Consider the following 13,364-nt stretch of genomic DNA (forward strand, 5'->3'; position numbering starts at 1 on the left):
GGTCCTCTATCAAGTATGTCCGTGAGGTCATCTTTTTCATATACGGGTGCAGGCTTAGACCACCCCATATATTCCATGACCCTGTTCATAAGTGACCTATAATTACCTTCAGCATGTTCCCCTGGTTCAGGCTTCCTAAAATCTATCCTTGGGGAGGTATCTATTCCGCTTGCTTCCTGCAAGGAATCCTGCAGATCTTTCAATTTGACCTCTTCTGGAATTAGTTCTTCTCGGATGTGAGGTCTAACACATTCTAGACCAAAGGGTCTTTCTGTGTCTGAATCCTCTGAATTTCTCATAAATTGAGGATAAAGCTCTGAAATAATCAGAGCGTGTTAGAGGTGTGTAGCTATTTTCCAATGAGGAAGGAGCTATAGCAGTCATTATAGGGCAGTTAAATTTTTTCACTGTTGATGTAGAAGGTAGTGGCCTCGATGGATTTGTGATTGGCCTCGAGGACGTCGATAGAATTGACAACAGCTTCGACATTTTCGACAAAGTCATCGAAAGGATCGAAGTGATCAGCGTCGACACAATCGACGTGTCAAATATCTTTCCTTCAACAGAGGTGCCGAAGGCGTCAATGATGCAGTTATCGGCATCAACGTTTGAGTCGACAGTGTCGACGCCTTGTGCGTCGAAAAGGATTTGACTCGACTCCAGGGTTTGTCATGCTCTCGAGGAGTATGTCTTGCCGAGGACGACGACTCGCAGCTTTTGTCTCTACCAGGTTTTTTTCCTGAGGTATCGCCTCTAGGCGTCTCCAAGGGTGGCAGGGCTGCGTTCTTGAACACCTTCATAGTTGTTTTAATGAAATTCCTCCCACTGAGCAGGGTAGCTATTTTTGTTAGGGCATGTTACTCTCTCCAGTGAGCTGGAGGATGATGTCGAGGTGATCTGTGGCAACCTTTCTTTACTGTGCTTCGAAGCGGATGAGTGATGCGATCCGCTTCGAGATCTAGATCGGCAGTCTTTCCTTCGTCGAGGAGACGGCTGTCTCGACTCATCTGAGGTAAATTTGGAAGGGGTAATGGATTTTTTAGGCCTACCTCACTCCAGCTTCCCTCTGCGCTCCGTTAAGGCTGTCGCCGTCATCGATAGGCACATCTTGGCACTCCGAACAGGGATGCTCTGCCACGAGGCACGACAGGCAGACCCTGCGGGGGTCTGTGAAGGACTTCTTTGCCCCACAATCTCTGCACTTTAAGCCAGATCGGGCGTAGATGGATCCGACAAAGAGGCCATCTCATACCAAGGAATCGAAGGTTTTCTTGATAAAAACTCGAAGAATTTGTTCTCTTCACAGAACCGAGTGTGACGCTCCCGAAGCTCATGAAGCATGGAAAATCGGAACTGAGCAACGGACGCTGCGCATGACTATTTATACCACTGATGACGTCGATAACAAGACGGAGGCCTTTGAGGGACATCGATTTGATTGTTATCGACACGCAGCGCCCTCTACTGGAAAAAATATCAAAGATAAGGAATACGTTGGAGGACACAATCCATTTGAATGTGGAATTACTAAGACCTGGAAAAAATGGTTAGTCATCAAACAGTACATGGCCAGTAAACGCAGTAATCTAGAAGGCCTATTTACCATCTACCGAACAAGTATTATTCCAGCAATACTTTATGGCTTACAGGTCCTTCCTTGGAGTCAGGTCAAGTGGCTCAACAAATTTGAGGCCAAAATGTTACGCTCTGTAATGGATTTGCTGAGGTTGTTACCTGTAGAAGCCTTATGTATTTTGGTGTGTATTCTCTCTCTCAACGTACTATTCTTTACCTCAAGCTGACATCTACTGTGTGTAACTCAAATGAACTTTTGAGTATCTTGGGGAACTGTGACCCCATAAATAGAACAAATCCTTTTATTCTTGAATTGGAGCAATCAGCCTATTCCCTTTGAACTCTTCTGGAAATGCCTATTCTCATGGTCTGCAAACTCCCCAACATAGAGCAAATCCTTAAACAGAGGTCCAGAGTGAGGGACAGAGTATGCAACTTGGATAAGCTTGCTTTGAGGAGATCAAAGATCTTTTTGTCCCAAAGCTTCTTATTTAATGTACCTTTTACCCATCGTACCAAGCCTTGCTCTTGGAACTTAAAAAGGATTTATTGCATATCTGCGTTATAACTTATTACCCACTTTGGAATATCAGGGGGCCTGGAAGAATATCCCATATGACCCGAGACGTTGCCGCATATGTTGTGTAGAAATTGAAACGGACTGCCATGTTTTGACAAAATGTCCTGGTCTAAATTCCCTGTATGTGAAAGGTTATGGGAAATGTGTCGAGCAGATAGAATTTAAAGAAACAGACCAATTCTGCAACTCATTCAATAGAGCCGAATCAACAGTTATAACTGCTGCTGCATATCACATATGGAATAAAATATCACATTTTCTAAAACTGCCTTGCCCCTCTTTTTAGATTGAACTGACTTTGGTATTTATTAGAATAAGTCTGGCGTAATCATATTCATTATGTTTTTAATTGAATTAATTTTTCCATTTTTATTTTATTGGATCTTTAGTTGCATTTGGATTAACTTAACACTATATGCTAATTTGTATGAGACATGTATTTATCCTTTTTATATTGTGATTATGTAAATATGTAGCTGTGTTTAAGGTTTGCTTAACCAAGCGAACAAAGATTTTAAAAAAAGAAAATGCACTCTCCCTGTCACAAAGGCTCCTATTCTTTCCCTGTAACTACAACAAAACGCCATAAAGTCCAGCTACTGTTCATAATCCAGGAGAACGACTCCCTTCTCCTGGATGTGAAGCATCCAAACGCCTCTCAGGTTGTCCAAATCAAAGGTTCCACAAATGTTCTTGGGTTTCCATCCCCTAACAGAAACTAAACCAATGCATAAAGTTTTCGTGGGGCTAGGAAAATGACTGCCTTTTCCTAGCTGGTTCACCAATGTCTCTAAAGGTACTGAATAAGATTTGTTGTTCCCATATGGAGGTTTTCACAATCTCTCGGTTTTTGCACAATTCTCACTCTGCCCACACTGGGACGATGAACCTGTTCGCCAGAGTCCTTTGACTCTCCAGCACCACACTCCCATGGAACTAGAATGGGAACCGGATTACACACTGATTCACGGTTTTCTCTATTTATAGTTTACAGACTCAAAGGGTTTTCCAATTTCATGTCTTTTTTAATTGTGAAGAAAATGACAATGTTAACTATTTTCTTATCTCTGAGGAAGGCGATGTTAAGAACATGAGCTGAAAAGACAGGATTCTTTAAAGGATCTGGATTCATTTCACACAAATCTGTAGGGAACCAGGTGGAAGCTGCATCTAGGCACAGATGTTCAAATCACAGAAGAAACATCATAAGACTGTAAAAAAACAAAACTATAGAAACAAATGGGATTTCAACATTGTTTGGAAGAGAATCAAAAAGGTTATCTTCTGAAGTTGAGCAGGCAGTGAATTCCAGAGGTGAGGACCTCCAATTGAAAAACACTGATCTCCCCGAAACACAAAGTGAGAAAAGGGAATATTCACAGTTTTTGTTTCATCGATCGTAGGGGGTGCGAGGAATAAGGATTGATTTTAGAGCCCAGGTAGCTGAGAGTCATGCAGTGAACGCATTTGAATACTAAACACAGGGTCCTACATTCAATCCCCTGTTGTACCAGCAGTCGATGTAGATTCCTCCAGTACAAGGACACAAAATCTTGGAAGATTACATATAAGCCTAACTGCAGCATTCTGGGCGACTTGAAGGCGATGCAACTGGCCAGCTTGAGTACTCAGAAGAAGAGTGCTGCAGTAGTCAAATCTGGAATTAACCATTGTCCCCAAAACTACCGAGTAATCTGATTGAGGTTTCAACAATCTGAGTTGATAATAAACCGTTTTTTACAATTTCAGTGACATGGGAATTACAACTAATGCTGCCTGCCATATACAACTTAAATTCTTTACCTTAAAAGCAAAGGGGTTTGGAACGTCAAAAAAGGCAGGACATGAAATGGAAGTCCGTCAATGGATTTTTTGGACCAAAGAAAATAACCGCGGTTTTTGAGGGATTAAGTTGGAGCTTGTTTTCAAGCATCCAACTTTTTTTCCGGTATGGACTTTACTCTGACGTAGATGTGTGTATCGTCAGCATATGAGTGGTAGCTCAAGTCAAACTTAGGGAAGATGCTCATCAATGGTCGAATGTAAATGTTAAAAAGCACTCGGGAGAGAGAGACGACCCCTGGGGCATCCCCTCATAAAAAAGGGAAGTTGCCGGAATAGTAAGTTCCCAATTAACAACTAGAACCACCTAAATGATTCCTCCGACACACAAGCGTTCTCATTAAGTCTGTACGGAAGCAACAGTATAAATCAATCTGGTGTTGACCAATCACTAGTGGGAAACAGTGCTGTCGACAGAAGATGATTGGCGTTTGGCTCGGTAGACCAGCCCTAGATCATTCTATGGTGAGTACAGTCATTCTATTCTTTGGCAGGGGTTTATTTGATGTTTGGATAGAGAAGGAGAACAAACTATCCCCGTGTCTCGAACCTTTTAGGCCCCTCTGTTATACTTTCCAAGGTTGATAAGCGAACTCCCTTCTATGGCATTTCAGGGAGTTTGGGTCTTGGCCTTATGGACAATGTATCTTTTCAATTGCTGAGGTAGGTGTTCTTAGTTCTTACTATTCACTGTTATCCCATTTTGCTTTCAGTTTCATGGAATGTCTAAAGGAGTTCCTTAAACAGCCATCATTGCATAAATGAATAAATTAATCGGGTCCACAGACTCGCTTGAGCCTTGCGGGCCACATCAAATGGCTTGGCTGGCGGCATTGTGGCCCGCGGGCCGTATTTTGGACACCCTTGACCTAAACCATCAGGGTAGTTCGGTGTTTCACAGTAACACATTGTTTTAGACAGGAGTTTAGACCCATAAATTTCAGGTCCTAACGCCAGTCTACCGGGTTTGGATTTAAAGGGGCGGTGCCTCCTGATCGCGTCCTTATCCCCAAGAGAGTAGTCCATCTCCATGGGATCCTCCCGCATATTACCAGCCCCAAGGACACTACTGATCAGCAGCCTCACCTCCCTAACCTCATGGAGAGGGGCTCTCCGCTGGGAAGAAGTGATGCGATCTGAAGGATCGTCACAGAGTGTGGTCATGGGTGAGTGGAATGTTGGTGTGGTTTCGGACCAGTGCGTTCAGAGAAAGTCAGTTTAGACCAGAATGACTGGTGGTGGAGTGAACAGTTCCCTATGCTCTATATTCTTTTACTGTTAACCTGAATTTAAGAATAATAAACTTGTACATACCATTTGTACTCCTGACCGGTGTCTACTTACTGCATAGAGGAGCATTAGTTCACATGATTTCTACCTTCACAGAGTTTCACTCATGAACAAATTACATCCCTTAACAGTCGGCGAAACACAAAGTATAATTAACTCAGCAAAATAGTGTGCTATATCACTATCAAGACCACCCAAAATATCAACAAATCTAGATTCGAAATAAAACAAAAAGCAAGAAAGAAAAGTGACGTAGAATGCTTTAATCTCGAAAATCCTGTATTCAAAAGCATAGTATAAGGTGTAGATTATGAAATAGTGACCTGGTAAGCATTTTACTTTTTCTTTTACATTGTTTACATCCTGACACCTTGCACTCTGACAAGTACAAGTGGCGCATTATACCCTGCTAATGCTCATCTCCTAATTTGGCATCCTTCAGTTGATGTACCTCAACAGCTTCAGCAATTATAGAAATGTGTAGGTATTGGGTGTAGCTATATTCATCAACTCAAAGATCTTAGCACTGTAACAGCATAGGGAACCGGTAGGAAAAATGATAGGCATACAAACTGAGGAAGAAGAGAGGTAGTAGCTTGTTTTACATAGTTGACTCTACTTGAAAACTACAAGCAGGGGGTGAAGTGACTTTTCCCACAGAGGACATCCTAGCTACAAGCAGAATTGATGGCATTCATATTAACAAGCTTTGCAGGAGAAGATTCTAGGTTCTATCAGTGGTAGCATTGCTCTACTACCTGCCATGAGCCGACTAAAAATGCCTGAAGCTAGACTTGTTGATGAAGACGGTGTTTATGGGTTGTTCATACTTTGCTGCATGCCACCAAGGCCTCTTTGGTTCACGTTACGCTGAACAGAAGGGTCTCAGACTTTCGGGGGTCTTCTTAAAGAAAATACTTTATTAAGCAGGTGTAGCCAAAACAGGGTTTAAAGAATAAAGTAAAGTGTTCAAACATAAATGATTTAGAAGTCCATCCTGTACTTAACCTAAGAAGTAGAAATGTGCCCCAAAGTACTAAAACTCTGAATGAAAACTTGCATGTCACAACTAATCCTTTAACATAAAACAAAGGTTTACTGAATCAAAGGTTCCTTGAAAGTGAGTTGTCAAAATAGCTAAACGTAAGGCTGCAATGAAGAATCTAAACTTAAAATCCTTTTCCTTGGGTGAAAATTACTGAGGGCAGAATATCCAACTTCAAGTCCTTCCCTTAATAACAAAAGTCTAACAATTCAAAAGAGATTTTCTCTCATGGTTTCCTCAGATAGACAAACAGGACCGCTTATCTGAAGTAATCAAACTGGGACCTGTAGTTGCCTTCTAGGTGCATGGCCTCTTAGACGAGAGATCAGCTGGGTCCTGTGCTTTGGTTCTCTATCTCTGTCCTTTGAGTGGTTCATCTCGCTCTCTCTAGGTGTGACTCCTCTTTCCTTAAGGAGTCTATCTTCCTTCTCTCTTTATTCTCAGGGGTCCTGCTTCTCTCCTGGTCTCTCTCTACCAGGATCTTAGCAAGGTTTTGCCTTAGCCTCTTCTCAGGATTCTCAGGTCGATAAGCTATTTCACCTTTCTGACTGTACGGGTACTCTCCTTGTTCATCCATGGTTAGTCTGTTTCCTCAGCCTCTTCTCAAGCTTTTCAAAACGGTCAGTTCTTCTACCCTTTTGGCTTAGGTGGGCAGCAGGGGTACTCTCTGCTTCCCCCTGGGTCAATCAATTTCCTTCAGTCACTTCAAGTGCCCTTTCCAGGTAGGCAGTTTCCAGGCAGGCAGAGCTCCAGGGTAGTCCAGGCTCCTTCATCCAAGCAGCAAATCCTCCTTCAGGATACAGCTCCTCTTCATGCAGCAGCATCTGGAGACAAATACAGGGAACATGTCGCTGACTGAGACAAGTTCAGAATGAGCTGGCTTTACTTTTATAGCTAGAGTCGTCCTCATCCCGTAGGCGGATTAGAGATAAGCCCTGCTTACAGGATTGGCTGGAAGGGTGTTTACACTCTGGTCTTCCTGTGTTAGGCTCTCTTTATATTGCCCAGTTGGGCTTCCATTACTTCAATTGTATTTTCACTTCCTTTATGTCCTTTTATTTATTCTTCTATGATCCTGGGCTTCTTTAGAACATTGTCTTGTCCTCGAGTACATCTTCACATTTCCCCAGGTTCCTCTATGGGGATATGAAACCTGGCCCTCCCGTAGTCGCTATGTTGTTGCAAACATCTGGGACTTCTCCCGGCGCTGCCGAAAGGAAAAAGCCATGGGCCTTTCCTCTGAGGCCTTGCAATCTCTCTCTGCCATCTTCACTCACCGACATCAATCCTTCAGAGCGGAGCATGCCGCCGTCCCGGCTCCCAGTATTCCAGCACAGGGGTGGATGCCCATCCATTCCTCCACGCATCGTGAGCTGTGCCATCACGCTCCAGCAGGTAGCGTAGCGTCGCTAGCGTTGCCATCACTTGTGTGGAATGCGGAGCCACGATTCACCACAAGTACCAAACGTCAGACCATGTTGAAATGTCCTTGAATGGATTAGGCGTATCTACATTATTAGCATGACTTTTTTTTTATTGGTTTGTTACAAACCTTTAAAAAGAACGAACAAAAGGAACAAGAATCATATACCAGAACAATTCATACCACATAAAACATAATACATAGTTTTGACCAACATAATGTGTTTTTAGTCCAGAGAGGTTGGCAGCTTAAGCATGCCATTTTTTAAGCAGCTTCGTAAGTGACATCATAATCATGTGTTTATCAACTTTTAAAAAACAAATTCGAAAAAAAACGTTAATTTAATTGTCATTTTTCGATTTGAGTCACTAAATAGTTCCTGCCACCAATCCTCCACGTCTAGAGTTGGCCTTTCTACAATAAAAGGTCCTAAGTGCTGCTTTTGGTCTTCAGTTAGTGCTGGACACATTAAAGTCAAATGCTTCAATGATTCACAGGGATCTCCACACAAGCACCATGATATGTCCACAGACTTATCCATGGGCCAAAACTTCAGGTTTTCTCTTGTTGGTATATGGTTTAACTGAAATTTTAAGAATAGTGATCTTCGTATGGTTCCAGGAAATTTCTCAAGATATTTTTGAGCTACATTAAACCTTTTTGTTTCAAATGGCACCTGGCTCATAGCTCTGTATTTGCTACGGATGTCCCCAGTATCGATCCAATCCTGGGTCCACAGCATAGCTTTGTTAGGATTATTGGTCAACATCAAGAAGTCTGCATTTATCCTACAAGATTTCTTCACAGCGTTTAGCCCACATGAATACAACGCTCTCACTTTTGCCGTTTTCAGGACACTTCATTATGGCATATTGAGGTGCTATCTGGCTTCCAAGCATTTTACGATATTCGTTCAAGGTGTTCCAAAAAATTCTTGCATTGATTGACACTAGGCCCAGCTCATGTCTTATACAAGCTGTCGGAAAACCTTTGGGAAGCCAGAGAACCCTAGACCAGAATGAGTGTTCCAGCTAAGACCAACATTCTGGATAGCATCCCAAAGCCGCTTCCGCCCCATGTATCAATGCAGGTACGACCTTTAGCTTGTAAAAGTTTATAGCTGGAATTAGGGAACATTTTCCGAACTTTTTATTTAGTAAACAAGCTTGCACAGTCAGTTGCTTGCATTTAGCTCTAGTTTTCTGGAGGTGCATCATTAATACTGGCACTAATGCACATGCCCAAGTACATAGTTTGTGTAACCAGCTCAATTGGCTCCTTGCCCATTTTCCAAGTGAAGTTTCTAGTTAGTTTCGATCTTCCGTTCTTTTGAAGGTTTCGGAGGATCAGTATTTCAGATTTTTTTGTGTTCACACTTAGACCATTAAGAAAGATGTAATGTTGTAGAATATTTAATTTCCGCTGCAGGCCAATCGGTGTCAAGTAGGACCAAGTTCTCTGCATATAGGATCCAATTGATTTCATTGCCATTGATTTTTAGAGGGTAGATCTTTTATCCCACATAGTTGTCGCCAATATCAGAAATGAACAGGTTGAACATTATTGCTGCCAAGGGGCATCCTTGTTTGACGCCTCGATGAGTTTTTATAGGTTCCGATAATTTACCTGTCTGGTCCAGTCGTACTCTTATTACAGGATCTGTATGAAGTTCTTTTATTGCCTGAATAAGACTTTCAGGGCACTTCCAAGCAATCATTTTAGTCCAGAGGAGTTCTCTATTGATGCTGTCGAATGCCTGTGACAGGTCAATGAAAGGCAAATATATGTTGGTGTGGTTTTTAATGGCTTCTATTTTTAAGAGGTTAAGGGTCACCAGATTTAGACCGCATCCCCCACCCTTCAAAAAACCCATCTGTCGACTGTCAGAATGCCCACTTGACATAACCCAATTCAGTAGTTGTTTTTGCAGCTGAGTTGCGTAGATCTTGCCCACACATCTAAGAGGGCTATGGGTCTGTAGTCCTTGGGATATGCTCGATTTCCCTTTTTAAATATTGGGACTACAATCGCACTCTTCCAACTCAATGGCATTGTCTTTGTGTGAGTTAGGTTTGTGAATAGTGTTAGGCACAATGACGCCCACTCTTCTGGATTCTGTTTTAGTATCCGATTTGTCAATCCGTCAGGACCAGGTGCCCGAGATGAGCTGCAACGCTGAATGCTTTGGACGATATCATCAAGATCGAATTGAAGGTCCCATTTAGCTAGGACTGGCAACTTTGGTTCTGGTATTAGAACAGTCTTTTCATACACCTTTTCAAAGTGTTAAACCCACTGGTGCTCCAAAACCATAGATGATTATAAGGCTTGTTGTTGACAGCTATTGTGGTTTATGAGTTTCCAAAATTCCTGTGATTTTTTATTGTTCAGACTGACCATCATCTTTTCTGTATCCTGTTGATAAAGAATCGCCTTGTGAGAAATCAGCCAGTTTTTATACTTTTGTCTGCTCGCTTTCTTTGCTAGATGTTTTAGCTCACTTGCTAGGCTGGCATGTTGTCTTAGCTCTCTGGCAGTTGTTGTCTTCTCTTTACAAGTTCTGTATCATATTGGTGCAGTACTTTGAAAGCACCCTTTCTTAAGCCTTGGGCTTGGTACGTGAACTGGGTCAGCAGGTAAGAATACTCCACTTTGTTTTCCATAGGTCCTCTTGCATGTTTTATATATGTGTCAACCAATGGTTTTACCTCCTTTGGCTTTATTTTCAACCAAGTTTGATTACATTCTACAACAACGCTATGACGCCATTTTTCCATCTTGGCTCTTTTTTAACACAAAAGTGATAACTTAAGTTGGCTGTGGCCGCTCCAGGGTGATATCCATATTTTCAAGGAGACAATTCGGTTGTTCAGATTTCCTGATACATAAATGTAGTCGATGATTGAAGACTGTATCTTATTGCTCCAAGTTATCTGTGCCGGGATGTCACCCTTGATATTGCCATTTGCCATCATTAAGTTTCTTTCGTCCATCGCAGCACACCATCCAGCAACCATTCTTTGCCGGATATTTTTCGTACCCATACTGCAGTTCTCCACTTTTCTACAGTCGAGGTTAAAATCACTGTAAAGAATAATATTTGCATCTTCATAAGTACTATTGATGTCATTGATTATTTCACATAACATGTTTATAAACTTAGTTGTACCTGCTAGGGCATGGTGCCAATAGACATTGATTAGATTTAGTTGCTTGATTTTGTTAGATGCGCTGCATTTAGATTCAATCACTGTCTATTGAATGAAAGCTGAATGGTTGATTGATTTCACAATTTTCCACCCAGAGTTTTTTCTAATTAATGTCAACAGGCCTGCGGAGGGACGTCCCTTTTTTCTCACTATGGCGGGATTCATAGCCAGTTCAAAGTCCTCTGATATCGGGCAACAGGATCTCCAAGTTTCTTGTAGGCATATCATAGTGCTGCCATCTGTCCAGTTTAAGGAGTCCTTATATAAATGAGTGAATCCTCTGGTGTTCCAGGATATGATGTTTAGTTCGCAATCTTCTAGCTCCTACTGGCATTAGCTTTTGTGTCCTCCCAGAACTCCAGCTAGCCAGTTCCAACTGGTTGATGTTTCTGCCGGGCTGAGAGTTTCCGCTGCCTCATCAATTCGTGTCTTAGGAGTGGGCTTACACATAATGGTGATTTTAATTTTTTCACCAGGGATGGCTTCTTTTGGACTTTCATCCAAGTTGTCCACAGCTTATTAGCATGACATATGATCTATGCTTACAAGAGCGTGGGATTGCTTAGTAATGTTTAGAGATTTTGTAGCCTTTAAAACAGGTTCTGCGCAGAGGTGTGGAACATTTGGCAACATTGCCATTTTTATTAAATTGTGCATTCAATTTTGAATAAATCACAAAATTGGTGATTTTTAAAAAGGTCAGTAAAGGGACTGCAAGTGAAACGTTTTCACTTAATTTGCCAAGAAAAGCTGAAGTAATAGATGTGCACTTTTCTTTCCTAGCAAAGTTAGCAAATAACTTAAGTAAATACCTTTAAACTAGAGCTTCCTACTTATTTTGATGATAAAAGAATATTGCTAATTATTTTTTTTTGAGAGATGTCTTTTCAGCAAACTAAGTGAAAACTCAATTTTTTCCTCCCATTTGGCAGACCAAAAATCCAACAAAAAAAGTGCTGTCGTTTTTGCAGCATATTCGCAGGGGCACAATTGGCAAAAAATGCTGCACATCCCCCATCTGTGAGATCTCTATAGGGATTGTTTAGAATGTGAAATGGAGGAAAACTGGTTCCGTAAGTAAGAAAAAAATCCATATAAAATGAAATCATTTAAGAATGGCATTTCACTGCTTTCAGGTTTAAAGGAAAAGAAGCCTTGACAGTTTAGAATATGATGTAGCTATTTTACACAACTTTTACATAACTGGGCATTTAAAGCCATCATAGAACAAAGGAGGAGCTCCGTCTCCCAGTTAGTTTCATATTTCCTCTGATGCCATGAAAATGGTGGCATTCCTTCAATCACACTTTCTTTTCTGAAGTAACTGAAGATATTGGAATAGTGCAGGAATGTGTTCAGCGATTCACAGGTACAACATCCCAACCCACTTTGTAAATTAACTGTTTCATAGAAAATGCTCCAAGAAGCAATCCAAAACCTAGAAACATCGTAGTTTCTGAGAACCAGAGTAAGAATATTCTTCCCACAGTGGAACATAATGGAATATACTGTTTTTTACGATCAATGCAACTTCTACCCCAACCAAACAAAATAAGGAAGCACGGTGCTACATCTTCTTGCACAAGGTCGCTTTAAAATGGGCTCATGTCAAAATGTATTGTTTCCAATTTGAAAACAAACTTCCCAAATAATGTATTATTCTCACCGGTTAATATTTTGGACTTTATGCCACGAGAGCTTTGTCTCCAATCTTTTGTGAGCAAGTGCGATCACCCGGAACCCCTGCTTGGTGTAATCCTCCAAGGCATTTGCAAAATCCAGAGGAACTGAAATAAAGAAACACATACTGAGACCCATGCAGGATTTGTCCAGAACTCTTAACTAATGTAGTGTTCAAAAATGTGTTTTTAAAAAAAAGAAAAGAAAAAAAAAAGGAGGTCCTTACCAGTTTCTTGCTTACACAGGCTAGCGACCACCTCAGGTGCCCCTTTAACATAAGCATCCATCTTCTTCTCTCCAAGGACTCTGGCTACTACAGCCATGCGTTGTAATGCAGAGGAAAACGGAAACTGTCGTACAATTCCAATTTCATAAGAGGTCTTCATGAAAACGACAAAAAAAGACTACATTTAATACTTCTTTTAAAAAGCATTTTAGTTCCTTTTCAGCAAACACGTTTATTTTATTTAAAAGTCCCAAATGTTCTTAAATATGAAAATAAATTCGATACATTTTTACATTCGAATAAACCATTTTAAATTGATAGAAGTCATAAATTGCACGTGTTTTGATTAAAATGACCAAGGATCAGGCCAAAAAAGCTGCCTAGGTTTATGTGTGTCAGATTTCTAGTTCTGAAATTAACAATACATCTGCTAGCACCAGTAGGCATGTAGGCAAGCTTGGAAAGAGTTCGAGAGCTGCTCTTATCAGTAGATT

General features: G+C 41.2%; 1 protein-coding gene across 2 annotated transcripts in view; it reads right to left on the bottom strand.

The window, feature by feature from the left end:
• Window positions 1-13,364, bottom strand: part of ATP13A3 (ATPase 13A3) — a 1,430,808-nt gene that overhangs the window by 451,613 nt on the left and 965,831 nt on the right. For both annotated transcript variants that reach the window (XM_069618570.1, XM_069618569.1), the window contains exons 18-19: window positions 12,871-13,024; window positions 12,631-12,751 (exon numbers count right to left, since the gene is read on the bottom strand). In XM_069618570.1, coding sequence (XP_069474671.1) covers window positions 12,631-12,751; window positions 12,871-13,024 — 275 coding nt within the window. The remainder of the gene's footprint in view (window positions 1-12,630; window positions 12,752-12,870; window positions 13,025-13,364) is intronic.

The sequence above is a fragment of the Ambystoma mexicanum genome, chromosome 10 (genome assembly GCF_040938575.1).
Source record: "Ambystoma mexicanum isolate Mex_15411 chromosome 10, UKY_AmexF1_1, whole genome shotgun sequence".
NCBI classification, from domain to species: domain Eukaryota; kingdom Metazoa; phylum Chordata; class Amphibia; order Caudata; family Ambystomatidae; genus Ambystoma; species Ambystoma mexicanum.